At 50.1% G+C, this 27,981-nt stretch overlaps 1 protein-coding gene across 4 annotated transcripts; it reads left to right on the top strand.

Moving 5' to 3' along the window:
• The first annotated feature begins 14 nt into the window (after positions 1-14).
• Positions 15-27,270, top strand: FAM107A (family with sequence similarity 107 member A). Of its 4 annotated transcripts, none has more exons than XM_063164905.1 (5): positions 15-84; positions 10,811-10,874; positions 20,228-20,402; positions 23,420-23,576; positions 23,965-27,270. In XM_063164905.1, the coding sequence occupies exons 1-5, from the start codon at positions 61-63 to the stop codon at positions 24,085-24,087; spliced, it is 543 nt and encodes a 180-aa protein (XP_063020975.1). In that variant the 5' UTR covers positions 15-60; the 3' UTR covers positions 24,088-27,270. The 4 variants fall into 4 exon arrangements, with proteins under 4 accessions (XP_063020975.1, XP_063020976.1, XP_063020977.1 ...); XM_063164906.1 differs by having other exon boundaries at positions 20-84; positions 23,980-27,270; XM_063164907.1 differs by lacking the exons at positions 15-84; positions 10,811-10,874 and adding an exon at positions 11,714-12,180.
• The last annotated feature ends 711 nt before the right edge of the window (positions 27,271-27,981 follow it).

Here is a 27,981-nt window from a genome sequence, read left to right as displayed (position 1 = left end):
GTGACGGGGCCGGGCCCGCGGGGAGCGCCGGGGCCGCGGCCGGGCCGGAGCCATCGCGCCATGGGGGCCTCGCACGGCAAAAAGGTAACGGGGCACCGGGGCGGCTCTGCTGGGGCTGGGATGGCCTGGGATGGGGTGGAGAAGGCACCCCCGGCTCACGTGGGGCTCCATCCGCCCCGTGCGTGCCGCTGGCAGCCCGGGATTAAGGGACGGACCCGCTCCCACTCGTCAGGGCCGGATTAAGTAATTCCAGCTAATGGGCTCAGCGCCGGGGTCTGCCGTGGCTTTCGGGACAGCCAGGAGGGGATCAGAGCATGGCAAGCGTGGCTTTAGGGCGGACAAAGTTTGGTTCTCTGAGGAGAAGTGTCAGATTTGTTCTGAATGCCTCCAGCAGCCTCTGGGATGTCTCCTGAGATGCAGGGCACAGCAAGCCCTGAGTGTTTCTTGGCCTGGGAAGAATTGGTGCCAGCTCCCTCCCAGGGCAGGGAGGGGCTGGGCCGGGTCCCACAGCACCAATGTGTATCCCAAATCCCCAGGGGAGAGAGGTCAAACAGCTCCAAATGGAAACAGTTTTATGGAGGCAGAGCCCTGCAGAGTGACTGGAGATGGTTGTGCTGAGGATGTTGCATGTCATTTTGCTTCCATGGCTGATGACACCAGTGCCTAGAGATGCATCATCCCCGCTCAGTTGCAATGCCCTGTCTGGAATAAGACTTCCATAGCTCATCTTCAAGCTCTAAGAGAAACATATTTATGCACCACACTAGGTAATAACTTCACTGGAATGGGGACAGCAGTGACCCTTTGCCCCAGCAGGGACCCTTCACGCTCAGCTGAGCATGACTGTGGCTTTCGGAGGTACAGGCACAAAGTACCTTTCAGAATTTTGCCAACTTGCTGGACTTTCCTCCAAAACCAAAGCTAGATACCCTTGCAGGGCAAGTATGTGAAAAAGCAGCCCAGTGGCCAGTGAGACCAACACCCAGAAGGAAAATCAGAGCTGAAGTGGGACTAGTAAACATTTATCTGTTTTTCTGGGCTCTGGCAAGTGCCAGGTGCAGGAGGTGCTGCTCCCAGCCAGCCCCTGGCTGCTCCAGCTCCCATCCCAGGCACCGAGGCCAGGCTGGCTCTGGCACACACAGGAGCCCTGGCTGTTCCCGTGGCTCAGGACCACCACACACCCAGGAGGAGCCATGCTCTGCCCACAGCTAATCCCCAGCCCCTGCTCACGTGGCCCTGACCTTCAGGCCCCAGCACATTTGCAGAGGCATTACTGGAAGCAGGGAATAAGCTGGTTAGGTCAGGCTTGGCTCAGTGCCACCCAGCTAAGCCCCGCTGCATACAAAGCAGCCCCTGCCTGCCTCCTGACCACCAGACCAGACTGCTTTTGGACAGCTTTCCCCACTGTTCCCTCTCTCTGAAACACCAGGATCCCACCACAGCCCGGCACTGAATGGTCTGGCTTTGAAACGCTGCCGGGAGCTCGGGCTCTGCAGCTTCCTGGCAGCTCCTAAAAGCTGAGGCAGTTTTACTTTCATGGGTACCAAAAGGTCAGAGATGTCTCTCCCATTTCAGCCTCCCAAATGTTGCCTGGCTTGACAAAAGCCTGTGCCACTGCCCAGCTGGCACCAAGCAGGGATGTCTGACTGGCAGCTCCTGCTCCTCTACCCTTGGGCTGATGCTGATGGGAGATGAAAACAAGACAACTCTTTCTGCTGCCTTTCCAGGGTGGGTGTGAACAGCAGGATCCAGCTCTCCTGAAGAGCAGGATGAGCCCAGGTGCCAGGAAAGCTCCCCTTCCCCCAGCCCGTGCAGAACCAGGGCTCAGGGAGCTGAGGCACAGCTCAGGGCTCAGGGAGCTGCCAGGGCTGAGCCCATCTGTCAGCAGCAGCAGCCCAGAAGGACTCACAAGGAGCACAGAGCAGGGCTCAGCCCCCTGGCCAGCACAGCCTGCATTAGCAGTCTCAGCTGCACCTCTTTCAGGCTTAGTCCAGAGCAGCACTCCAAGGGGATTACAGTAGTGGATTGTGGAGTGCAAGGCAATCCCCAGCTCCACAACAAAGGGACCGGAAAGGCTGCCAGCATGAATCCAGGGACATTTTTCCTTTAAAAGGCTGCATCTAGTCCCAAAACCCTTGTTCTCATATCACCAGTGTTCTGTGGGCCCAAGCCAACAGCAGGGCTCCAGCAAGACACAGATTTTTGCTGGGCTGCCCTTCTCTTGAAGGGAAGGCAAGGACTTTGCCACAGGCTGGTTCGTGCATGCTGCAGAACTGGTGCTGATTGTGTGATGAGCCATCACCAGATGGTTCCCTGCTGATTCCTCTGCTCTGCAGGGCTTCTGCCCCACTGGTGAAGCTGACATCCCTCTAACCTCAGCAAACATCCTTCAAATAATCTGCTAGCACAGCCTCACCAGCAGCAGATCCCCAGGGTGCCAGGGCAGATGCTCCAGACCCTCTGGCAGAGGAGGAGGTTGTTCCCAGGCACCTGCACCTCTCCACTTCTTTTCTCCACGTTTTCTCAAGGCAGAGTTTGCATAGTGGCTGTTTCCCCAGGGAAAGTTCTCTGTCCCCAAATTCCCAAGAGTGTCAGTTTACACTAATGTCAGATGAGCCTGGATTAGCCCTGCTGCTGAGCAGGGAGCTTTGCTCTGTGGCTGGTTAGAACAACAAGAGGCAGCACGCCAGTGCCAGGGAGAGAGGCTCTGCTTGTTCAGGCAAACCACAGCACCTGGCTGCCCATGCTGGAAACAGGGCTTTGAGAACACCCTTTAAAACTCCTCCATCTGAGCAGGACAGGACAAGCACTTCTGGGAGCTGCTGGTGGGATTTCCCCACAACCATGATTCACCCCACTAGTGAGGGATCCCCACAGTGTGGCCAGAGAAGTGTTTTAGCCTGTGCCACAGAAGGACAAAGAGATCTAAAACAGACAGCACCTTGTGACCCCCCAAGAAGTCCCATGGTCCAGCAGCCCCTCTCAGCTGGGAGGAAATATTTCTCCAAGGCAGTGAGCTGGGACACCTGTGCTCCATCACACTGCACAGAGCAGCAGGCACAGGGGGATTTTCCTGGCTCTCCCTGACAAGTGTTTCAGAAAGCTGGTAACCAGTGTCCCTGCCAGCTCTTTGAAAGCGTCCCTGTGCCTGGGCAGCACAAGATCCCTCCCAGGGACCAACCCTGCCTGCTGTGACACTGCAGCCCTGGCTGTCCCCCCCTCACCCAGGGCTCCAGGGCTGTTCCCCATCAGCAAGAGGGGCTGCAGGTGCCAAGGCCCCTGAGCAGAGCAAATCCTGACAGCCACAGAATGCCAAAGGCTGTTTGGTGGCACTGGCCCCAGGAGCAACCCAGAAACCAGATGGCAACCAGGAACCACAATGTGTCGGTGTCCTTGAGCATTGAGCTTCCTGGGGAGAAGCGTTTGCATGTGCTGCCTGCAACAAGCCTTGCTATGGGGGCAGAGATGAGAGGCACAGCAGTGAAGTCCCAAAGTGCCTCAGGAGTGGGGACATTAGTGATAAAAAATCCATTTCTGGGCAAAAATAACACACACCCAGAAAAAAATGGCTCTGCACCATGAGACAGCAAACATCTCTAAGTCCTGTCATCTGTCTGACACAGCACAGTCCAGAGTAGGAGAGCTGGGCCAGGGCTAGGCCCAAAACCTCCACAGAAGCCCTCTAAAGTGACTTTATCCTGCCTCTTGCCTTCATTTTCTTCAACCCTTTAAGGTCCCACAGGTGGTGACACATGGGGACTCTAAGTAGAGACACTGCTCTGGGTTTTTGTACCTTTTGCAGTGAATAACATGCTGTAGCACCCAGCTCTCAGAGGCCAAACTCATTACTCAGACAGTGGGGCTGCTCCAGCTCCTAGAATGAGATCACAGCTTGATTTCTTACTTCTCCATCCCAAGCATGCAGACAGCACCAGCAAACCAGCTCCAACACCTAACATCACCCATTCCCTGCCTCCAAACAGGCTGGCATTCTGGTGCTGAGAGAGCTCAAATGGGCTCAGTGAGACAGGGAGCTCACTTGGACACAGCTAGCCCAGGCTGAAACTCTGCCTTCAAGCAGCACTAGGGTTTGATCCATGGGTGGGGGTGCTGGGCAGGACACAGAGGAGTGTGCTGCCAGCCCCTCCAGGGCAAGGGCAGAGTTATCCAGCACTGGCTAATGCTGCTGCAGCACTGGGGCTGCACGGGAGTCATGGAGAGGGCTCAGACTGAAGGAAGGTGCAGGATGTGCTCATGGAGAGACCAAGAGCAGCAATGCATGGGAAATGCTGCAGCTGGCTCTGGGATGGCTCAGCAGTCCTCAAATAAAAATGGATTAAAGTAATTAAAGGCTTCACTGGTTCACTCTGCTCCTGGGGGGTTAAGTGGCATCTGCTGCCTCCTCCTGAACCCTGCATTAACAGGGATGCTTCATGTCTTCCTCCTCTGCCTCCTCCATTTGCAGCCCACGGTGGCATTTGCAGCCTGGCAGGTGGCCTCTCATCCCAGACAGCAGCCAAACCTCCTCCCTTTTGGCCCCTTCCCCTGGGCTCTCCTCCCCACAGGACCCAGCTAGCACTGCAGGGATCAGACCCCACTCTGCTTTGACCAGCACTGCCTGGGGCTGCTGGGGCATTTCTGCCCTTGCTTTTCACAAATTCCATTTTTCCAAGGTAAGGACCAATTGAAGTGACCCTGGGCAGGTAAAGAGCCCAACAAGGGGGTGTCATAAGAGCACATTTCTGATGGCAGCCTTATCCTTGGCCCCTCACATATGGTCCCTAGTTGAGAAATAGAGTGATGATGCCACTGCAGCCTGGCAGGTCTAGGACAGCATGACACTGTGTCAGAAATAAACACTCTCCCTATTAATCATGTGGCATAAGCCTCGCTTTTTGCAAAACAACATTCTTCAAGGCATTTTAGAGTGTCTTAATGGTCTCTCTGCAGCATGACAACAATTCACTCCAAAGCTGTTGGATCCCTTTTGTGCCAGTGACTGATGTTCTTCCTGTGCAATCAGCAGCATCCCCAGAAATAGTGGAGCAGTCCTTCAAATCAGCAGTGGTATCACATCTCCAGTACAGAGCAGGAATAAGCTCCTGAGACACATCAAAAATGGTTCATCCATTGCAGCAACAACTTTTAACCACTGCTGACAGCACTGAGGTGGGCAATACAGGAATTTCCAGCAGTGAACAGGGCTACAATTTGGCTTTGTCCTGGTATGCAGAGGTGGTGTGTGCTCTGCACTTTGCAAGGGGCCAGATTAAAAAGCACTGAACTGAAGTGAGGATGTCCTTGGGGACCAAGGCAGAACAGCTGGTCCATCGGTGTGTGCTCTGCCCTGCTTTGTGCCAAGAGCCTCTTGGTGCCCTTCTCAGTGGGATGTCAGGCTTCACAGTCAGCTCCAGTGCTGACAAATGAGCCTTGTGCAGGGGCTGCTGTGGGGCTGAGCCCTGCCACTGATTGCTCTCATTAATCTGCAGGAAATTTTCTGCTGAGCTCTGGTGTGTCACATTCCACCTCCCCAGCCGTGTGCTGGGAGCAGGGTTAGCTCAGCCATGGTGGGAAGTTGCAGCAGGCTCCCCGCCCCAGGGCTGGCAGCTCCAGCAAGCCTCCCTCCCCATGCTGCTGCCTCCCTGCTTTAGTTGTTTGGGTTTTTTTCCCTTTTTTGTTGACAATCAGAGAGATGTGACTCAATTTGCCAGCTTTCACACCACAGGAGGGCTGTGCTTGCCTTCTGGGGCCACAGGGATTTGGGAGGGGGAATGACATTGGTGAAAAAGGCAGGCAGGGGTCAGCACAGCACTCATCTGTGTCAAATTGTGTGTTCTTTATGAATAAAATAACACCAAGCACTATCTGAAGCATTTATAATTTTCTACTCCACTAGGCAGCAAAGTGGCCACCTGGCTGCTGCTCCCAGTCGCTGGCATAGGAGCTGAGGAGTGTCAGCCTGAGCCTGATCCCCTTCTGCAAGCCCAAATTTACAAATTCCTGTGGTCAAAATATCCTTGAGGCTGCTGGCTGCTCTCGTGAGAGTGGCCACATGCATCTGCCCTCAGCTCACGTCAACCCAAGAAAAGCTGCAGACTTGTAGAGGTCAAAAGACCAGTAATGAAATCTTACACCAATAACTTGATATTTCTTAGAGTCCTTTGCAATATGATAGTGAAATCAGCTATGGTTGTGGCCAGGGACCAGGAGTAACACAAGCCCAGCTTGGTTTGAAAAGCCAGCTCCCTCTGGGCAGGTGTGCATGGAGGGCTGGACACGGGCACAGGACAGGGATGGGGCTGGGCTGAGGCATGGACTGGATGCTGTGGTGGCTCCCAGGCCCCTGCCATGACAAGGGCAGTGCTGTGGCAGCAGATTTTATAGCTGCTGGCCCAGGAATGCTGGGATGTGCCTGGACACCCACTCCTGGGAGCTGCCCCTCCCAACTGCAGAACCTGCCAAAGCAGCAGTGTCCCACAATGAGCCGAGAGCACAGGAATGTGCACAGTCAAGCTCCCTGCCAAGGAGGAACCCTCCCAAACCCGGCACTGCTCTGCCTCTGCAAGAGACAGGAACCTGCAGTTTCTCACAATAATCCTGAGAGCAGCTTCACCATGACCACCACCAGCAAGGCACAACCAGTCTGCAAGCTCCAGGGTGTCACACTGCCTTTCCTAGCCCTCGAGAAATTTTGGAAATTCATCCAAACTGCAGCACTTCCTTTGGCCTTCAGGGAATTAGCAGCAGTGTGAGGCATTGGGCTGTGCTGCTGATTTTCACAGTGTCATCCCAGCAAACATGAGCCCCAGTTTGCTGAATCAAACCAGCCTCAGCATCTTACATGGCAGGACTTTGCAGCAAAACAATGGAGCTGACAGATTTTTGTGCACTGACATCACAGATGGGAAAAAGTCTTACTAATCCTCCAAAGTTCCTTCCAGTGGATGACTTCATTGATGTCTCTGGATCAGTCCCAGCTGCTGCAAATGAGCAGAGATAGACCAAAATTCAGCAATAGCACAGGAGATTTGGGCAAGATCAGCTCAGATGGCATCTCAGAGTCCAGGGGCATATGAAAACATACAAGATGTTTTCATACAGAGCACCAAAAACAGCAAAAGGTATTTGGGGCTAATCAAAAGTAATGGTAGAGAACAGTTTAGTTAACCTCTAAGTCACAGGTTTTGTGGCTTCATCACAAACAGAAATGCTGGTTTCGGTCTCCCAGGCATCAATGAACCTTGTTCCAGGTCATGACAACTCCTTTCAAAGTCTCTGGCTTCAGCAATAAGACTATTTTAATCAATGGATGTGGTCATTAATTGCACACCGATGTCAGGAGCTGTCACAGCACCTTAGGGACAAAGTACCTTTCTCTGAGTCCATCTACTCCTAAATAGCTTGAGCAACATCTAACCCTGTTAATGGTGTCTCTCTCACAAGCCAGACCTGTGGGTTGTGACCTGAAGTCAAATCAGCCCAAGTGACATTTTGCCCACTTTTATTCATCTTTATCACCCTGATCAGATTGCAGCCATTTCTTACCTAATTCATTAGCTCAGACTTTGGCTACAGTGCAGTACAAATGCTCTGATACTGCCTCTTAATGGCAGCTGTATTGATCTGAAGCTGCCTGAAGCCATTCTCATCACCCTCTCCATGGCTGGCACTCTGACCATGCTGACGGCTCTTTTCCCTGCTTTGTCAGAGCACAGAGTCCAAAATTACTGTCAGCTCTGCTACAAGTAAACACCACAGCACCCACACAAATGGGACAAATAACACTGATTAATGGTTTATTCAAATTGGCTGGCTTTAAGCTCCAGTAGGAGCATTGCAGTCCCCTAGTGGGGAGCCAGGGAGGAGGGCTGGGGTTAGAGCTGGTGGTTCAAAGCAGCCCATGCCTGTGATATTGCCTCCAGAGATTTACAGCTCTGCTGTGCATCCAAGTCAAGGCCAGGAACAGTCCTGCCAGGACACAGAGGTGCCCAGGATGTTTGGGAGTAACACAGAGTAGTGCATATAAAGCATGGAACTACTTACTATTTATACCTTGTGTTGTTGCTTTGTGGGATTTAACCCACTTAATCAGCAGGCTAATTCCAGCTGAAACAGTGGCTGTCCTCACTGACATGGTCAGAGCAGGATGGGGATCCCAGGCAGGAGGAGCTGCCTGCAGGTCCCTTCAGCAATGTCTCCAGGACTGTTCTGCTCAGCTGCAGAGGGGCACAGTGTTACTGACACTAGATTTTATCACTGCTTCTCACTCCTGGCAAGATGCAGGAGTGCACACAGAAGTGGTTTTCACACTGCACACAGAAGTGGTTTTCACACAGAAATACAAGGGTTTGGGAAATAGCAGGCATTTTCTGCCCACTTACTGCAACACAAACTCCCCATCTGAGCCCTCACTGTGACAAATTAAAGCCTCTGACTGTAACACCTGTCCCTCAGCTGGCTGGGGACTTGGTGCCATACCCTGCTTTGCCCCATAGGGAGCAGGCAAAAGTGTCCATCACCTGGGCAATCATTAACTGCCCTGGGGAGCTGGGGAGGTGCAAGGAGAAGCTGTCCTGCTCAGCAAATACACTAATGGCTCAAGTGGAGATTAGCAGGAGTGTGTTACCAACCAGCCTGTGCCAAGAGGTGACAGGGTACCCAGCATGGCCTGACCAGCCTACACAACCCCTGCCTTTGGCTTTGCACCACCAAGGTCACCAGCACAGTGCAACCAGCATGACTGGTGAGGCTGTACTGGCATTGCACAGAGTTTGTGCTGGGAGCTGGTGCCACAGGGTGGGAGGGCAGGCTGGGCTGCACAGCCAGTCCCTAGCACCACCAGCAGCACCTCAGCCCAAATCAAGCATTAACTCAGCAGAGCAAATGTTTAACCAGCCTCCAGGGCCTCCCTGCAGCAGGAGGTGAAATGCTGTCTGCCTCTGAGTCCAGCCTGGGTGACTTGAGCAGAGCAAAGTTTTGTCTGCACATTGGGAGCCTGATGGCAGTGATGCTGCCATCCCAACCCTGCTGAGAGGGCTGAGAGTGGAGATTTAATAAAATCCAGGCAGAGCTTTTGCTCTCTCACAGCTGCAGCCAGGCTCCTCAGCAGGCACACACTGTCACTGTCACTGCACTCCTATCAGTGGGCAGCACTGCACATCCAGGCACGGCCAGGGTTGCTGTTGGGAACTGGCTTGACACATCTGGGGTTTTTTAATACACAGGAGACATGTCCGCACCAGAAAGCTCCTGGTGCCCCAGCAATTGGTTTAAGAGATGATAGCCAGCAGCCAACATCACTAACACAGTAACTCAGCAGCTAGAAGTCCATCTAATGAACAGCCCTGGTAACAAGAACCTGGCTGTGGGCTCCTCCAGAACAGTATTTATTAATAACCATACAGCCACCCACCAGTGACACTCCAGGTGCAGCATTATTTTCTCTTTACATGCACACTGAACAAGAAAACCATGTTATTCCTCCAGCATCCCAAGTCCCAAGGGATGAGCCCTCTGTGCCACACATGTCAAAGAGTTGTTCCAGAGCTATCCCAGAGCCATGTCAGAACTGCCTGGGTGTGCCAGCTGCTGACTCAGGGACACCCTGGGCTCGCTCCTCTGGGGTGATGCCCCCAAAGATCCCCCCCAAAGCCCTGCAGCATTCCCAGCCACACGGGGCATCCCATGTACAGGAGATGGGTGATGCTGGAATGAGCTCCCTGTGTCACCTTCTCCTAGGACATGGAGCCACTTCCTAAGACACACAGGGCAGCTGGTGAATGATGCAACTCATTGTCTGCAGGAGCCACTCCAGATAAATCTCAGCCAGCAATCAACCACCCCCACAAAGTAACCTTCATGGAGCTGCAGGGGCAGCACAAAGGCTTTTTGTTCATCTCAAAGGCACAGGAGCACAGGGGGAGTTCTTACTAATTTAGATAGCAAAGAGAACTGTTCTGCAGGGAGCTCCCAGGAAAAGAGCTCTGCCATGAAAAGTCCCTTGGCTCAGGAGAGGAGCCCAGATGTGCAAGCTGGTCAGGCACCAGGGTGCATCAGAAATATATCCAGAAAATTTAGCTGGCCTTTTTCTGATTTTACTCAGTTAAAAGCAGTTGTTGATGGATCACAGCCGTTTTCCACTCCCACATCCACCAGCCATAACCACACTTCCTTGGGAGCTCAAAACAGGCTTAGATCAATGCTCTTTTCCCCCTTTGACACATCTCCAGTGAACTCACAGACCTGAAACTTGTTCAAAGTGACCCAGGGGGAAGAGCACAGATGTGTATCCATTTCCTTTTCCATTCAAATTGAGCCAAATGGTATTTTTGGAGTGTGCAATGAGCAGCCAGGCCACAGGACAATGCATGATGTGAGGGGAGTCTGTTGTGCCATGAAGATCTCATGGGGCACAGATGGGCTGTGAGATCACAGCTTGAGCAGAAAAACTGCACATCCTCCCCACTTAAAGGCCTCTCCTTTATCACAGCCTTGGTTTAGGTGCAAAAGCTGTGTGGGGTCTTTCCAAACCCTGCCTGTGAGTAATCCACAGCTGGACAGGTCAGACAGACTGCACTCACAAGCACACCACACACACTGGAGTAAGGACCAGCCTGCCTCTCCTCTCCTGCATCTGAGGCCCCATGTCAATTAAACTGAACAGCTCCTGGTCAGGAGGTTAAAAATAATAGTGATTTTCTTTTTTAGTCTCTGGTAGCAAAGGACTGGCAACTTCTCCTATGTTTCATTTCCTGTGATAGAGCAATACATGTACAGTCTTTTCTCATTTCTCTCTTGTCTTTTCTTCCAGAAAGAATATTCCCTTCAGTCCAAGGGCCCAGGTGGAAGCAAGAAGCCAGGGAGTGGCAGTTCAGGTGAGTGCCAGCAGCCCATGCTGACCCTCAAAGAGCTTTGGAGGCAAACTGGGAGGGGCTGGGGCTTCGGCTCACCCCTGGTGCTGCTGAGCCCTTGGCTGGGATGGGGGAAATGTTGGGATGTGGAGAGGTGCAAACTGTGGAAAGGTGCCAGTGAAAGAGCACCCCTGTGTTGGTGAGAACCTGGCTTCTTCCTCCAGTCCTTCACAGGGCCAGGAGTGTCTGGGCAGGACGTGGCCTGGACAATGCACCCTCAGGTGCCACAGAGTGTGAAGGTCACTGGGCACCCCAGTGGTGTCCCCCAGCCTTCCCTATGCCCTTCCTCTGTGCGGAAATGGTTTTGCTTCATCCCTGACCCTCCTGGGCCTGGGACACTAAAACCCATTGAAGAGCCAAAAGGAGTCGCTGGAGTGGTTTAACCCCTTCTTCTCCCCCACCTTTGCAGCCTTTGGTTTCCCAAGCTGTGTCAATTCAGGGGCAGCCACCATGGCACCTTCCAGCCATGGTAATGATGGAGACAAGAAGCCCAGCTCAGGCAGGGGCTGCCTCTAACAGCATGGGACATAGGGCAGCTGCTGTGGCATCACAGGAGCTCTGATGCCACCAGGACCCCGTGGCCCCGTGTAGGAGCTGCTTGTCCCTCTCTCAGCCCTTTCCCCGGGGCCGTGCAGCGCTTGGTGGATGGCAGGGTGTTGCAACATGCCAGGGAATAATCACGATAGCTGGAGCGGTTGCCCTGGTGCCGGCTTGGCTGTTGCAGTGGTTGCTAAAGAGAGTGGGCGTGCGGCTTCCTCTGGGGCGATCTGATTTCTCCAGGAGCGTGGTTAAGGCACGCTGAGGAGAATTCGTCCTCGGTGGAGCAGGGACACGAGCAGGGACACGACCTCTCCTCCAGCAGCAGCGGCTGTGCCGAGCAGCAGCTCGGTGCCCGGGCACGCACAGAGCTCTTTGCTCTGGGGAGGGAAAGGATCAGCCCCTCCACCTGCGCTGGCAAAGCACCTTCGGACAGCGAGGAGCCGAGGGGAGAAGCTCTCAGGGCGGCACCGAGGAGCGAGCAAGGCCGGCGGCTGCTGCCAGCCGAGCTCGGGAGGTCCCGGAGGGTGGCAGGAGCAGCAGGGAGGGACCAGCTGCCACCTCCACGTCACCTTGTGTCCCTGCTGCCAGCGCAGGAGCCGGGCACTGCCTTGGAGCGGCCAAAGGCACACGGGTGACTGCCGGGGCAGCAGCAGCAGCAGCAGCTCCATGTCGTGGGGCACAGGGCAGCACCTGCCCCCCGGGCTGCCCCGGGCCTCTCTGCGCAAATCAGGTAAGGGCCGGGCCCCGGGGATCCCCGCTTCTCCTGCACTCCCTTCTATGGGGACGGGCTGCTTCACCCCCTGGGATTGCTCTGCACTGCGTACACAGCTGACTTGGGACCCGGCTTTAATTTTATTGGCGATATCATGCTACTTTAACACTTCTGTAGCTGTTTGAGAAGCTGCCCTTCTGTTTCTGCCTTTCCGTATCTCACAAGAAGTTCCCTTAGAATACCCATCCTGCAATTCAGACCTTCCTGGAAAAGGCACTGGGCTGGAGAGGGGACTAACGCAATCCCTACAAATCAACATGGGAGGATATTTTCTCTATTTAACAAAATACCTTTGAACTAACTTGAAGCATTCATTACTGATTGATGCGCATCTCTGTCATTGGCAGGCAAATGTGCAGAGCAAATATTTGGTGAGATATTAAAACTAAGTTTATCATTGTCAAGGGGGACTGCTAAGCATCTGCCACTGTCAAACAAAACTAAACCAGTGCTCCACACGCTGCTTGTAAAAGGCATGGGACAATCTTGTTGATTGCTAACAGAGTACGATCCCAGCCTTGCTATCTTTGCTTATCACAGTCCAAGGTAATTAAAGGAAATAATTAACCAGCACACCCAGTCCTGCCTGCCAGCAGAGAGGCTCTTGCTGCTGCCTGACAATAACAAGCATTTCCAACTGGTAACTTCTACATGCCAGAATGCTGGGCAAGCCTCAGACCTAGTGGTATTTCTCTCTTCTAAACCCATGTGCATGAATGCAAAGTTCAGCAGATGACCATGGTGACATTCAGAGTCCTTTACCTTTGGGGTGATGGCCAGTGACAATGTGTGAGCAATCTGTGCTCCCTTAGGCAGGTGCAGAGCTGGTGCAAATGGGGACCCAGCCCTGGGGGCTGCGGTGCTGGCAGGGGCTCAGCAAGGGCAAGCAGGACTGGGGACAAACTGGGGAGACTGGGGATAAACTGGGGAGCCTGGCTGCACCAGTGAGAGAACACTGGCTGTACTGGAGGGGAGCACTGGCTGTATAGGTGAGCAGCCCCATCCCCAGCATGTGCTCAGCAGAGACACAGAGGTAGGAGCAGTGGTGACACGTGGCAGCAGTGCTGGGAGCTGCAGGGATGTGTCCCCCAGCCCTGTTTTACATTTCCATCAGGGTTTTCTCTGCTTTTCTGACCTTGTGACCCCGTGGGGTTTATTTCTGACCGTCAAGGCTGAGTGGAGACAAGGAGACCTGGGGTGTGAGCGCCTGCTGCCCCGAGGCAGCCACTTGATAGCTGGGAACTGCTTCCCACAGCAGCCACATCGAGTTACACTCACCCTATTGCATTATAAATACCAGAATTAGCCTTGCTTAATTATTTAAAACTATAGATTAAAAGCAGACAAAGGCTCTTTGACTCCTTCCCAGAGCACACCTATCATTTATCAGAGGCACGGTCGCCTGGTGACAAGCTCAGGGGAGCGTGCCAGCTCCATTGGTATGAGGAGCTCTGGCACAGCTGGAGCCAGAGGAGAGGAAAATCACAGTGAGGGTGGGAGCTGCTGCCATCACACCCAGGGAGGGTAATGTTTAACATCTGCCAATCTTTGGGCTCACATTATTACTATTATTATCATTATCATTATTAATATCACCATCCTCCATCTCCAGGGCAGTAAGCCACAGCAGTCATTAGGCTGCTGTGAATTACAGGTATTTTGTTCCAGGTTGTTGTAACAGCAGCACACGGATTACTGGGGTGATAAAGGCACATTTTGTGGGTGTCCAGGCACTGTGAGCCTCCCCATCAAGCTGCCCCCACATCCAGGTACCTCCCTCTGCCCTGAACCCACCAACCATGCAAAAGGGGCTTCCTAAACAAGTGCCCAACTTTGAGGCCAAACCTCCTGTCCCCCAGCAGATGATCCTCTACAATGCAGGTGCACATCTGAAAGCTGCTGACATCAGACAAAGCTTTGGGGCTTTCAGAAACTGACATGGAATTCTTTCCCATTCTGCCAACCCCACCTATTCTGTATTTTTAAAATTCAGCTAATTAATGTTAGAAAAATCATGCAAATTAACAAGTGCCATCAATGAAGAATCCAAAACCAATGACAAACTTTCAGCTTCATTCTTTGTAGGACTTAACATATAGCATGACCTCTTCTGCCATTACTCTCTCACAAGAAAAGCTGTAGAGCCAAACTCCAGCTGCACTTCAGACACTGGAAATGCATTGACAGAAAGTTCATACTCTAAAATGAAAAAAAAAAAAGTTAATTTTTGGTTAACAGAGAAACATACAAGAGTTTAAAAGTAACAGAGGCTGGTTTAAAGATCCCACACAGCTCCACCTGCACATGCAAACTCTTGTGGGAAGTGAGGGCAGGCCCTGCTCCTCTGAGCCTTCCCAAGAGGGGTGAGGGACAGCACTCTCACCCTGAGGAAAGGAGGGTTCCCAGGGACTGGGTGCTGTTCGGGTCTAAGGCTCAGAAAAGGGATGGTTTCCCCCCATAATTGCAGTTAAAAGTGTCAGAAACCTGCATTAGCCCTCAGGCTACTTGTGTAAATAGCTTTAAACTCGCTCTGCTGGCCCACACTGCTGTGTTGGTCTTGCAGCTGCCTGGCTTGCAGGACGTGTATGACCAGCTGCTGTCAGCAGCCCTTCATTAATCTCTTGGTTCTTTAAAAAAGACTCATCCATAAATAAATCCTGGGCATCCAGAAAACCGGAGGTTTTTCCCTGTAACCACAGTTGTAAGTGATCATTTCTGCTCAGGAAGTGGTCTCTTGGATCAGGGGTTTTACAAACCCAGATCCAGGGCTCTGACCCTGGACATCCTGAGGTTTTTGCCCAGCTTTGTCCCTTCTACCAAGTGACAGGGTCTCACAAGGTTACAGCAGCAATGTCCCCTGAGTGCAGATCCCATTCCCAGAATAATGCCTTCTCACTGTTTTTACATGGGTGGCATTACACAAAGGCCCGTTATCTGCCCAGAAATGGATGCCAATCCAATATTTTTAACAAAAGCAGTTTGGTAATCATCTGGCCCTAGTGAAAAAACTCTTCTGAGATGCTCTAGTTCAGTTCTCAGATGACGCAGACAGCAGAAATAAAACACTGTGAACCACATTTGCTTTCTAGATTTCAGCTGAAGTTGAACACTGCCCTGTGCTGCAGAAGGCAGCACTGACAACTTTGCAGTTTAAGGATGCAGGTGGCATGGGAAAGGGCTGAGGGATGGGCAGGGGAAAAACGAGATGTCACAGGGGGCAGGATGTCAGGAGACCTTGGCAAAACACAAGTCAGGCATTTAACATAGAAACCTGCAAAAAGCAGCTGCTGTCCTGTACAGGTGCAGGTTGACAGGTGCTGGGCAGGACCCCAGATCTCCACTCTGCAGCTTTCTAAATCCAACAGCTATGGATTAACTCCACTTCCAACCTGTTTCGTTTTTCCCTTGTAAAGAACAGCTGTAGCCATGCAGGCAGCCTAAGCAGAGTTGCATCCCTCAGGTTACCTGCCCTTTCCAGGACTGTTAATCCCTTTAACATTCCTGGGGATTATTTCCATCCCACAGGAAGGTGGCACAGGCTGCCAGCGGCAGTGCACAGCCCTGACACAGAGAGGCTCACACAGCAATCCACCACCAGGAGACAAATTGCTTAATCCTAAATAAATGCTCTGTGAAGGGCATCTCCTCCTTCTGAGGGAAAACCAAAAAGCAGCAGCAGCCAAAGGAAGCATAGCCCAGCTCCAGCTGTGGCCAAACCCTCATGTCCAATGCCTGTCCTTGGGCATGAGCCAGTCCTCTCCCTCCTCCTCTTCCTCCTCTTCTCCAGGAGCAGGCTAAAACCTTGCTCCTTGTTCTGGGGGGCTGCACTAAAACCACTTAGCACCTCAAGCAGCACACCCTGTTTTACACTCCTAGTAGAGCATATTTAATATAAATTTGCAGCATTCATGCTTTCAAAAGTATTTACTGCTGCACCAAAGCTGCCTGATATCCTGTTTCTCAGAAAGATTGTGGCTGAGCATAGTCAGAAGTGGAAACAATTTGTCCCAGGATTGCAGAGTGATGATTTTGTTGCACCTCTCCCAGGAACTGGGGGATTTATAAGTGCTTCCAGGTGGTCTGAGCAGGAATTTGGGCTTTGCTTTAGGTCAGAACAGAACAAGATATTAAAATGTCAATTTTCTCCTCCAGTCAGTCCCACACCCTGGGGCAGGAGGGTGTCTGCTCCCTGGGGCACCTCAAAGATGCTGAAAATTCCCTGTGTGGTCTCCTGAAAAACTAATAGAGACTGGAGGCTCATTTCACACTATGGTTGAGAGAGGAGATAACTCCATGTGTGATGGCCAAGTACCTGCCAGGGGCCCTGGCATCCTCATCCTGGCAGTCTTGCTTTTTTCTAAAGAAAAGCAGCTGGAAACACATATTCCCTAGAAAGCTTTGAGCTTCTAGAAATGAGGAAAGGGAAAATACCTAAAAGTAAGCAAAGACCTGAGTTTTTGAAGCAAACAGAGTTACTTTTTATAAACAACACTCCAAAGCAGACCTATTTAAAAGGCCACATTGTCTTCCTCAGGCAGCAGGGGGTATTAACATCCACGTGTGGTTTTTTGTTTGTATCTTGCAAAGAACAAAATAAAAATGTCCAACACTTTTTGCTGATTTATGATGCTGGCCAGGAGGTGCCAGGGCAGAGCCTTGTTCATTGATCTGCAGTTGAATCATGCAAAAACAGACATCCTGCTGTAAATCCACTGCAGAGACCTGGCTTGATTTACACCTCCAGCACCATAAATAATGACAAAAAGCAGCCTGATAGCACTCTGTCTGTGTTACATGGACATGCATTACCTCAGGTCTCAGAGATGATAGATCTACTCCCTGACAAACATTTTGCACTGGCTCCTATTTGCCAACCTGCAAAGAAAGGATGCCCCATCCTTACCCTCAGCATGGCCCCAAGCTGTGCTCCAGACATGCCAGTATTTTTATATTCTCATTTTTCTTTTTCTGCTCAGTGTAAATGAAGACATTCCTTGAATTGTTCAGGCTGAGGGCTTCTGAAGGTTTAAATTCTTGTAGAGAGGTTCAAGGCTCCTTCCAGTCCCAGTCAGGGCTTTGACTTTGTCCCCAGGGCAGCAGTACAGACACCCACGGGAAGCCAAACCCTCGAGGTGGGTTTCTGCACACTCCTAGGTACATTTAGTGCCATGAAAACCAAGCACAGAGGTACCTGCTGTGTCCTGGCCCCCACAGTTTATTGAGGCAAACTGCAGTCCTCATGAGGACTTTCACATGCTGGTTCAACAGAACCAGCCCAGAAAAAGCTTCCATCAGTTCCTCCCACTCCTTCCTTCCCAGTTTTTCTCTTAATTTGTACTAGTTTAAGGGGAAAGTTCCCTATCTGCCTTCAGGAAATAGGTTGATAAATTGCTCTTTCAGTCATGCAGTGTTAGATTACTGCAATCTGGAAATAACCACATTAGCCCATCCAAAACCTCCAGGCTCACCACAGTGCTCCCACAAAATGCTGCATAAGACAGAAGGGGGGCCCTTCCCTGATGATCCTGGGTGTCTGGGGAAACACCACAAGCCCAGACTGAAGGACTGGATGACACCATTCCACGTGTATGCATTGCTAGGTGCTGGACCTGTGTGGATGTGGGGAAAGAAAATCTGCTCAAGCAAATTTCCAAGGATCTGGGTCTGGGGGTAGGGAAGAAGGGACTCCTAGTCCTGAGTTGCAAAAGGAAAACTATACATCATGGAGGCAGGGGAAAACAGTATTTAATAAATAGCAGTGCTGCACCAGTGCCCCAAGAGCTAGCACAGCTTAACAACAGGACCCAAGAGCTAATTGGTCCAGAGGAAAATACCAAAGCCACCTGAGTTTCAGCCATTTACACACTCAGGTGGGTCCTTCAGGCTTGGTTGGCTGCATAATCCTTCCATGCTCGCTACTCACAGCATTGTCCCGTAGCAGAGCACATCAAGTGGATTTGAGATAGAAAATCCAGGAGGGACATGTCCCAGCCCTTCTCCTGACAGGCATCAGGACTTGGTACCAACACACAAGCAACTGTGGGCATCTGTGTCACTGGAGGCAGCTCTGGACTACACAGCAACAGCAGGAAAGGGCAGTGGAATGACAAGGTGACATTGAGCCCAGTCTATTAGCACAGCTTCCAAAACCTGTGTTTCCATTAAAAACACCTGGCATTTTATTGAAGTTACTCCATGGAGACACATTTTTGTTTGGAAAATGAAGACATAGCTTTGCCATTTGAAATAGGAGGTTAACCACTTCATTCATGCCAAAACAAACCTTTGTTTTTGTACCTTCTTTCCTTCCTTGTCTTTTCTCTGCCTCTTCTGTGGAGAAAGGAAAAAAAAAAAAAAAAAGAGAGAGAAATACAAGAAAAAAATGAAACCATTTTACCCCAGTGAAAATCTGATATGTTTTCTCATTGTTCCAAAGCTGGCTTTCATCTAACAAAAATTAGCCATGAAATTGCACTGCCTTAACCCTTCTTCAGTCCCTGCATCTCTCTGGAAGGCAAAGCTGAGCTCCCAGTTTCAGCCTGGGGAGTCCAGCCCTGCAAGGGTTTGAGTCAGCCTGGCACTTGCCACCAAACATCAAAGCACACCACCTTCCCTTCTGCCAGCAGTGATGTGTGATCCTAGAGAAAATAATGTGATACAAAAAATCACTGGTTGCAGCTTCCAAGCACCCTCTAAATATTCACCGAACTATTCACCCCAATTACACTCCTGTAATGGGCTCTGATTTGTTTGCCTTTGTTCCCAAAGCAGTAGGGCACTGGCCACATTAACATTCAATGAGAAGTTGTTTGATATTGAATCTTTTCTTCAGCAGTATTATTCCTTACACAATTTTGTTTGATTGCAATCCACTTCACATTTTTAAGTGCTTACTGACTGTGAAAGAATGACCTAGCCTGCTTTCTCTTGGCTTTTTTTATTGATTTCTCTTTTAAAAAGGTTTTGTTCCTTTTATACATGAGATTGAAATAAAAGAAAGAGGCAACATTACTGAACAACTGTTTTTCTTCCAGCTCCATCAACCCATATAACTTCACAGTAGGCCTCAAAAAATGCTGTAATAATGAGACACTTAAATACATGAAGCTGCCTACACCCTTTTCCTGGGACTTTTTTGGGTTTTGCTGGTAAACTTCCAAATTGTTCAAATGAATAGTCAGGAATAAATTGCTCTTTCTGAGCACCTGATTAGACCATACACTGAGTAACTGGAGGCAGACCTACTGTGCTTCTCATTTAAAGACACAGCCCACCACATGCAGTTTGTCTTATAACTTGTGCTTTGCACTCACTCTGTATAGGAGCTTTTTGTAAAGAGAAAATGTAAAGGAATTGGAAAACACCAGCAGTGAGCATGCCCTGTGATTTGCCTGAAATCCAAGCTGCCATTCCTTCCAAAACAGTGGGCTCTTGTTCTTACATCCAGAACATACAAATTATTGCAGCATGATCACAGGCTGCATGGGCGAAGGATGCTTTTCTTGGCACTGGACTCAATCCTGATTAATAGGTCAGCAGGTTATCAGTAAAATCTTTCCTTGACAAGAGGTTTCAGATACAGCAGGACTTCCTCAGAAGCCCCTTAAATCCCACAGCATCCCCTTGTGCTATGGGACCAACAACCCCATCCAGAACGCCCAAAGCAGCAGCTCAACACAGTCTACACCCATGGCTGCTTCCAGTTTTACTTAGATCTATCTTGCATTAATTAATCCTTGGCACTAAATTCTTGCAACCACTGAAGTGAGTGGCTGGCAAGTAATTTAAGTGATTTAATTAATATGAGTCTCATCAACAACTCGAAGGGAATATTTTTTAAAACCTCTAAAAATCCCACACCAGCACATGGAGGTACATGCACTGTGACACTGACATGGTGTCAAGCAGCCAGGACAAACAGCAGCTCCTCTCCTCTGTCTTTCCTGGGGTTCTCACACCAAGCAGGGTGAGACTTCTCATGCAAACACCTCATTTTTTCTTCCAGCATCGATGTACACGGAAATACAGCGGGAGCGACCAGATGGTGGGAATATCCTGACTCACCCAGACTACATAGATGGAAACCCAGACCTCATCAAACCTAAAAAGCTCCTAAATCCTGTAAAAGCCTCGAAGAGCCATCAAGAGCTGCACAGGGAGCTGCTGATGAACCACAAAAGGTAAGGGGAGGTTGCAGCCTGCCACTGGAGCAGCCCAAGAGGTGCTGAGCTGTCAGAGGAGCTGAGGCACAGGAGCCAGTGACAGAGTGCAAGCTGGAACAGCAGGATAAATCCCCTCACTTGCAAACACAGTGTCCTCTCCTCTTTGGCTGCATCCTTTCCTCTTTTCTCTGATGTGACCATTTCTTTTACAAAAATAGAACAAAAAGCCCACACTCTGCCGTCCTGAAGCATTGGCTGGCACTTTTTAGAGTCACAAGCACTGGAAGATGCAGGGCATCCCTGCAGCCCCTTTTTGGTGTCCCTTGGAGGTTTTCTGGTTTTTCTATCTCTGTCACTGATCTGCCAAGTCCCCAGCAATGCACAGCATTCCTGTGCACTTGAAGGTCAATCCAAAGGCAGGAAGAGGTGCAGGCTGGATGCAGCCACTGAAAGCTGAGGTAGCAGCAGGGTGAGATCATCTGCACAAGGCTACTCAGCAACTCCCTAAATATCAAATGGGGAAAGACAGGCTAGAATTCCTATTCCTGACTTCCTACCCCTTCACCCCAATTTAACTCTTTGGGGGTAAAGATACAACATCAGGAAAACCATTCCAATGATCGAGAACTACATCATTCCATTGTGGCAACTGTCTGAACATTGGTGCAATAAAATCATACTTGGCTCAGAGGCTTTTAAGCACAACAAAAAGACTGCTGGCTTTTTATTGACATTTTCTGAACACCCTGAAATACCTTGACACAATAGCTCTTTGGCTGTCTAATTAAAAGGAGCACAGCCTCTGTTCTAAAGGACTGCAGCCATCACAAGAAGCAGACACGGATATTAATTCAGTGAACAATCAAGCCTGCCAGCAGGGTGCATTAATCAATACTGGCACTGGCTGGGCTTGGGTTTGATTTGATTTTCCCAGAATCAGAAGAATTACAGGGACCTTTCTCAGATATCACTATACCAGCCAGATATTTTTAAAGTCTCTGGCTTGAGAGTGACCATCTCCTCCCTAGTGATACTGCCCAGTTTAAAGGGTCACCTACCAGCACTGTCTGACCTCACAGAGCATTGTTCCAGTCTAACCATGATGGAACAAGGAACCCCTGCAATGGAAGCATCAGAGAGGAATGGCAGTGAGGGAGGTGCAGACCCTGCAGCACCAGATCACGGTGGCAAACACAAAGTACATCATCTCTTTGTGTTCCAGCTCTGTGCCTGCCACGGTGTCACAGCCACATGTGGCACCTGTACTGGCAGGAGGCAGCTCCAGCACAGGCATCCTGCACCACCTACTCATGTGGCCCCTCTCAAGCGTCAGTTTAAACCTGTTCTGGCTCTGACCTCCCATGTATTTTTCAGCAAATACGTGAAACAAACCTTACTGCAAAAAGTAGTCCATCGTTGCTGGTTTCTTGTCACTCTCAAATCTACCAGTTTTGCTTCCTGGTAAATATTACCATTGAGGGAGAGAGGGGAGAAGGGGAGAGAGAAGGAATTATGACCTGCTCCTGTTTCTGCTTTGGTTGGTTTTTCCCCCTCAAGCAGCAGGGAGAAGCAACTGAGATCAGCAGCTTGTGTAACAAAATCCTTATCTTACTCAACACCTCTGGGCACTAACACAGGCTGATTAAATCAAAGAATAGTAACAAATCTACAGGCAACATTACAAGCTGTGTCTCCAGCAAGCCAAAGCAGGTTTTCCTTCTCTCAAGCCTTGGGAAAAGCAATTTTGCAGCATCCAAATTGTTCCTGCTTCAAAAAGCATGATGAAAGCTCTGGGGCCAAGGCTATGGCTGCCTTCACTGATGTTGCTGTGAATTTAGTCCTGTCATTAAGCAAAAAAAAAGAAATTACAATAGGAAGTATCATCAAAAGTGGTACTGGAAGGATGCAAGCACTGAGCCCCAGCCATGCTGCACCTGGAGAGGGTGGTTCCTCTCTCCTGCCTGCCAGTTCAGCTTCTCATGATGTGAGGTACCACTCAGCACCCGCTATCCTGCCAAGAAATCCACAGCCCACAGGGTTTGATGCCTCTACTTTCAAACAGCCTTGGCCAAAACCAGCCAACCTTCTGGTGCTGAGGAGGAGCTTTACATGAACAGCACTCCCAGCCCAGGGCACCCTGGGCAAGCCCTTAGCACAGGCATGGGGAGGTGCCCTCCTCTCTCAACACAGACCTGCACCCACAGGGAAACCAAACAACCCATAACTGCTTCAGGTATGGCAATATCCAAAGTGTGAGATTTCTGAAATTTGTTCAGGGAAGACCTTCTATCTCTTTGCCACACATTTATGCCCTGCCTGCATGGCCCTGCTGTGTCTCCTTTCCCATGATCCCACCCCTCACAGAACAGGGGCTCACCTGAGATGCATCAGGTGGCCAAAGGGGAGTCAGGCACTGTGCCATCAGCAAATCCCGCGGCTTCCAGAAGGAAAGGACAGTTCATTCTGGCCTCTTGATCCTCAACTATCCATGTCAGCAGGGGGATCGTCGGCCCTCAGCTCCGAAGCAAAGCTTCAGATGAAGCAAAGCTTCAGAGCTTCAGATGGGAAGCGCGGGGAGGAAGGAGCCGCCAGGACAATTACTGCAGCCCAATGACTACCCCTGCTGGTGGGAAAAGAATCGTCATTATTGTACATGTTCTCAGCGCCGCTGAATCTTCACGCTAAAACCAGTAACAGCAGGAGCCTGTGGAAGGTCCCTTTTCCACACCCGACACAGAAAGCTCTGGTACCCCCGTGCAATGGGATCAGACGAACTTCCAGCACCAAACGGGCCATACACGAACAGCAACATGTGCCCACCCCAAGCAGGCGGCCCAAGGCACCATCAAACACCCTCAAAACTTATGGATGGATTTGTGGGCAGAGCTGGTTCATGGATCTCCCATGGATCTCATGGAACACAGGTCTCCCGTGTTTCCACTTAGGACCAAGACAAGTTTTGGGGTGCCAGGCTGGCAGTGGTTACTCCCCAGGTGTAGATGCTCTGGCTCTCATTTATCTGCTTTTATCCACAGAGGTTTGGGTGTGGACAGCAAGCCAGAGCTGCAGCGAGTGCTCGAGCACCGCCGGCGAGACCTGCTCATCAAACAGAAGAAAGAAGAGGAAGAGGCAAAGAAATTGCAGTCTCCTTTTGAAAAAGAGCTACTAAAGAGGCACCAGAGGCTGGATCAGGTAGAACTGAGCTCTCAGCCATCCTTGGCTTAACCCAACCACCTGACACAAGGCACAGGGGAGGTGGGTGGGCTGAGGCTCAACCCAAGCTATAGCACTGCTACCCCTCCATACAATGTACATCTTCCACTGCTGCCCAACACAGCTGCAGCACTCCCATCCCCACAATGGGATCTACCACTTCACCCAGGACCCCATTGCACACCACTCACCCTGGGTCTCCTCTGGATCCCACACAGTGTCCATGGGTTTTTTTCCCAGTTCAAAGCACCCTAAACTGCATGGGGCAATAATAAACTGCTTTGGGCAATAATAACTGGACCCAGCAATAATGAAACCTTGTGTTTTAATGTAGCTGATGTCCTTTTGTCTTTTCATGTGCACAAAGAATTCTTTCTTACAGCTGGAGAAGGAGCAGGAGAAGCAGGAAGACCATGCACCAGAATTCATTAAAGTCAAGGAAAACCTGAGAAGAACATCAACGGTGACAGGGGACGAGAAAGCAGCATAGCTTCTGCCAAAACCCAACGGGATCCTGCCAAGGCCAACACCCCCACTGAAATCTCTGTACATGGTGGACATTCCCAGCCACAACATTGGGGCTTCTTGCAGTTATTAACACTTGCTCCAGTAGAAGGCACAGAAAAGGTTTTCCCAGACCAGAGGGAATCACTGTGGGAAAAGTGCAGTATTCACCAAAGTACTCACACAAGTGGATGCAGAGGGAATGGTGTTATTTCCCCCCCAGACTGTGGGTGCACACTAACCACCAGCTAACTCTTGGTTAACTCTAGAGTCACAGTGAATATTTCAAACAGGGAAGTCCGTGTAGGAACAGTTTGGGGGACTCCTGCTTCTCTGTGGGGGCAGATTTGCCAGGCACAAGGGGACAAGAGGGCAGCTGCAGCTCTGGAAAGCCTCCTAGAAACCTGGTAACTAAAAGGGACAATCTGTGTATTACTGAGAACAGCCCAAGTGACCACAGTGGCTTCCCCAAGGGTCACTGGCTTTGCACCAGTGTGCCAGTCAAGCTGTGTGTCTCAGCAGCACACCTGTACCATCAGAAAGACCAACCTCTGTGTGCCCTAACCAGAGCAGCACAGGCAGGTGCAGCTGTACTTCACAAGCACCTTTAGACACCTTTTCAGCCATTTCAAAGTGGCTTTTTAGGCAGTTCCATGATCAGGCAGAAAATACATTGGGCTGTTCCATCAACTCCCCAGGTGGAAGGCAAATGCTCTGTGCAGAAAGCAAAGGCTGAGTGTTCCCAGCACCGGTGTCCATGGAAGTGTGCAGTGACCAGGCAGCAGATCCCTGTGGATGCAGACAGACAGACAAATAGCTTCTTGCCCCTGCACTTCTGAGCTTCCTCCTCTCTCCCAGCAGCTGGGCATGTGCTACCATAGGGACCCACCAGAAATGCCCTGTGATGGAGAGGGGGTGATGTGGTCATGTCCCATGGGTGCCAGGCTGTCCTGTTAACCACCCTGTGGTACCTGTGGGCACCAGGGGGTACAGGGCATGTAGGTCCTGATGCAGAACCACTTGTCAGTGCTTCTCATCCCCTTTTCCAGAGGTCAGAGCTGCCTCATTGCAGTTGCCACTTTACAAAGCTTCTTCTTGCTGCTGGTGTAGCCAGGCTGAGGTGGATGGTGCATCTGCACCATGTTTGGACAGAGCCTGTCACACTTACAGGGCACCTGTGCCCTGGGATATCCACACCTAGAGCTAGAAGTGTGTTTTCAGGAATATCTCAGCTTCTTGCTTCTCACACCAACCCTGATACAAAGCCTGAACAGCAAAACTCACCGACTGCCTTTGGACACTGGCTCCTGAACAGCCTCAGCAGAACTCGTCAGCTGGGCAGGTAATACCTGGGTAATCAACATTTATTATCCACATCCTCAGTGGATCTCTATGTAACTTAAGGGAAACTGGGCATTTATACATATTTATAAAACAGTTACTAACCCATTCTCTAGTCTCCTGGTGCAGTGGCATGTTTCATTTCAGAGCGCTGCTGCTTGACCTGGCAGCTTGAGTAAAACATCTGAACCACATCACGTGTCAAGAGCAGTGACACAGCTATGGAGCTTCTGTGACAGACTGGCCTGTAAAAGCCCTTAACTCAGCCTCAATCCTTGAGCATCCCATCCCATGGCACTGACTCTGCTGTAGTTTTTAAAGCCCTTGCTCACATGCTTGTTCTAAACATGATTTTATTTCAAAAATTCATATTGCATATTGTCACTATGGGTCAAACAAAATTTGAAAGGATCTATTAACAGCCTTTCCAACTGGGAAGCTTTTTATACAGGTTATGATTAAAACCATAAGAAAGAAGCAGCATCCAGTATTTTTTCACAGGGAAAAAAAAGCCAAATTTCTCCAAGGACAAAAAACTGTTGCTAAGGATGCTTGTATATAGCTGTAAACAGTGCTGCATGATACTCCATAGGTAACATCAGTGTAGGTAACTAGCCAGAATTACTGTGCTGAGGTTTTGTGAGGAGTTATGGCATAGATTAAGTAACCTTGATCGAAGAGCTCCAAAAAATTCAGCAAATTAATTTGTAATTTTGCCACGGATGGAAATGCACTCCAGGAGAGGCAATCTGTCGCTCCATATGCCCCAGTGAAATCCATGGTATCAGCTCACCCTGCCTGGGACAGGGGCATTTATGCAAGTCCTTGGGTGGGAGCCATCCAGTAAGGTCAGCAGTGAAGAGGCAGAAAGGATTTTGCTGCTCTTCTAAAGTATTCAAATGTTACCTGAAGGGGAAAAATAAATCAAAGTGTCTCCCTTTGTCCACCAAGCACAGAGAGGGGCTGCACACAACACAGCCATTGTGGCTGGGGGTGTCTGGGTCATTTCCAGCAGAGGTCCCAAAGGGTGAGGGAGGGCTGGGTGACACTGTCCTAACTCAGGCTGGGCTAGCAGAGTCACAAGAAATCCTCCCAGCAGTGGGGAGACAGCAGAAAGCCCCGACCCAGCTGCCCACCAGGACCCCACAGGCTGTGAGCTGGGACACAGCAGCAGGGACAGCCAGCACGGGCAGTGCCTGGGGCACACAGCAGGGCAGGCAGAGCTTCAGCCCTGACCAGAGCTCCAGGCACATGGGAAATGATCCTTTCACTGCTGAAGTACTGGCTTAAACATCACAGCATTTTCCAGCACAGCTCTGCTCACCCCTCTGAACTGATAACCCCCAGGTGGGCTCAGACACAGAGCCTGTACAGCTTTCACCAATGCTCTTGAGCTTCATGGAACAGCAGTGAGGAGATGGCACCCTAAAAAATCAGTGTAGGTATCACCAGGAAGATTTTGGGCTATCTTTGTGTCTCTATTTCTTTTGCATTAATTTTTTTCCCTATGCTTCTAAAGCACATTCCTGAATAAAACCGGTGTATCCAGAAGGTACAGATTATCAGAGTATTGATGGAAGACAGTTTTTTGCACTGTGTATGTTGGTTATGTGGTATATAGTCTGTATTCTGTGTTGGTGTTTATAAATTTATATTAAACTATATGTGATGCACCTCTGCTGAATTAACTCACTGTTTAATGTGGACCCTTCTGAAGAAATAAACTAAATGATGATTGTATATTTTGCTCTTTTCCACAAGGAACTGAAAAAGCTCCAAGGATACAAACAGACAACAGCCAAATAAACTAAATGAACATAAAAAACAATGAAGTCTGACACCAATTCCTTTATTAATGTTGTGTTAACTCACTCATCACTGAGCTCTTTGCATCATCTGCACCCAACACTGCATCCACTGCTTATTCCCAGACACCATCTCAATTTGATGAAAGTATAAGGACACACAAATTGTGAATCAGGCTTTGTGCACTGAAATTCCAGTCTGATTTCTAACTGACTGTGGATGCGCACCTGCCTGGCAGGGTAAAATCCACACAAAGCCAAGGAAACACATCCTTGGATTTAATTTAAAAACACATTTTTGAACTGACAAGTAATCCTCACACTAGTGCGCCTATTTAATTATTTTTAAACATTTTTAAAGTTGCTTTAGCAGCAACCAAAGACCACAGGTTTAGGAGATAAGAAAAAGAGATGATGCTTCACATGTGCAGGTCACGCACACCATGGTTCCTGAGAGCCAGGACTAAAACTGAATGCAGTGAAGCAATGAAAAAGACTTTTCTGTCTCATTAGCAACATCCTTATCAGCACAGATGCCAACATCCCACTCAGAACAAGGCAGAGGTGGTGCTTGGATGCATTTCTCTGATACCAGGTATCTGCTGGGGTTGCCACACTGGGAGGTGTTCCCTGTGGCACTGGTGTGGTCAGTCAGCTCCTCAGTGGGGGTGAGATCTCCTCCAAACCTGTTCTTCAGGTCAGGTTTACAAAACATCTTCCCACCTCTTTGATGC

Source organism: Melospiza melodia, chromosome 10 (genome assembly GCF_035770615.1).
Source record: "Melospiza melodia melodia isolate bMelMel2 chromosome 10, bMelMel2.pri, whole genome shotgun sequence".
NCBI classification, from domain to species: Eukaryota; Metazoa; Chordata; class Aves; order Passeriformes; family Passerellidae; genus Melospiza; species Melospiza melodia.
This window is presented reverse-complemented; position numbering and strand designations above follow the sequence as displayed.

Coding starts and splice junctions, on each gene's coding strand:
- FAM107A (XM_063164905.1), top strand. CDS start 61: ATGGGGGCCTCGCACGGCAAAAAG. Junction 10,875..20,227: donor GCCAGGGAGTGGCAGTTCAG/GTGAGTGCCAGC, acceptor TTTTTCTTCCAG/CATCGATGTACACGGAAATA. Junction 20,403..23,419: donor CTGCTGATGAACCACAAAAG/GTAAGGGGAGGT, acceptor TTTTATCCACAG/AGGTTTGGGTGTGGACAGCA.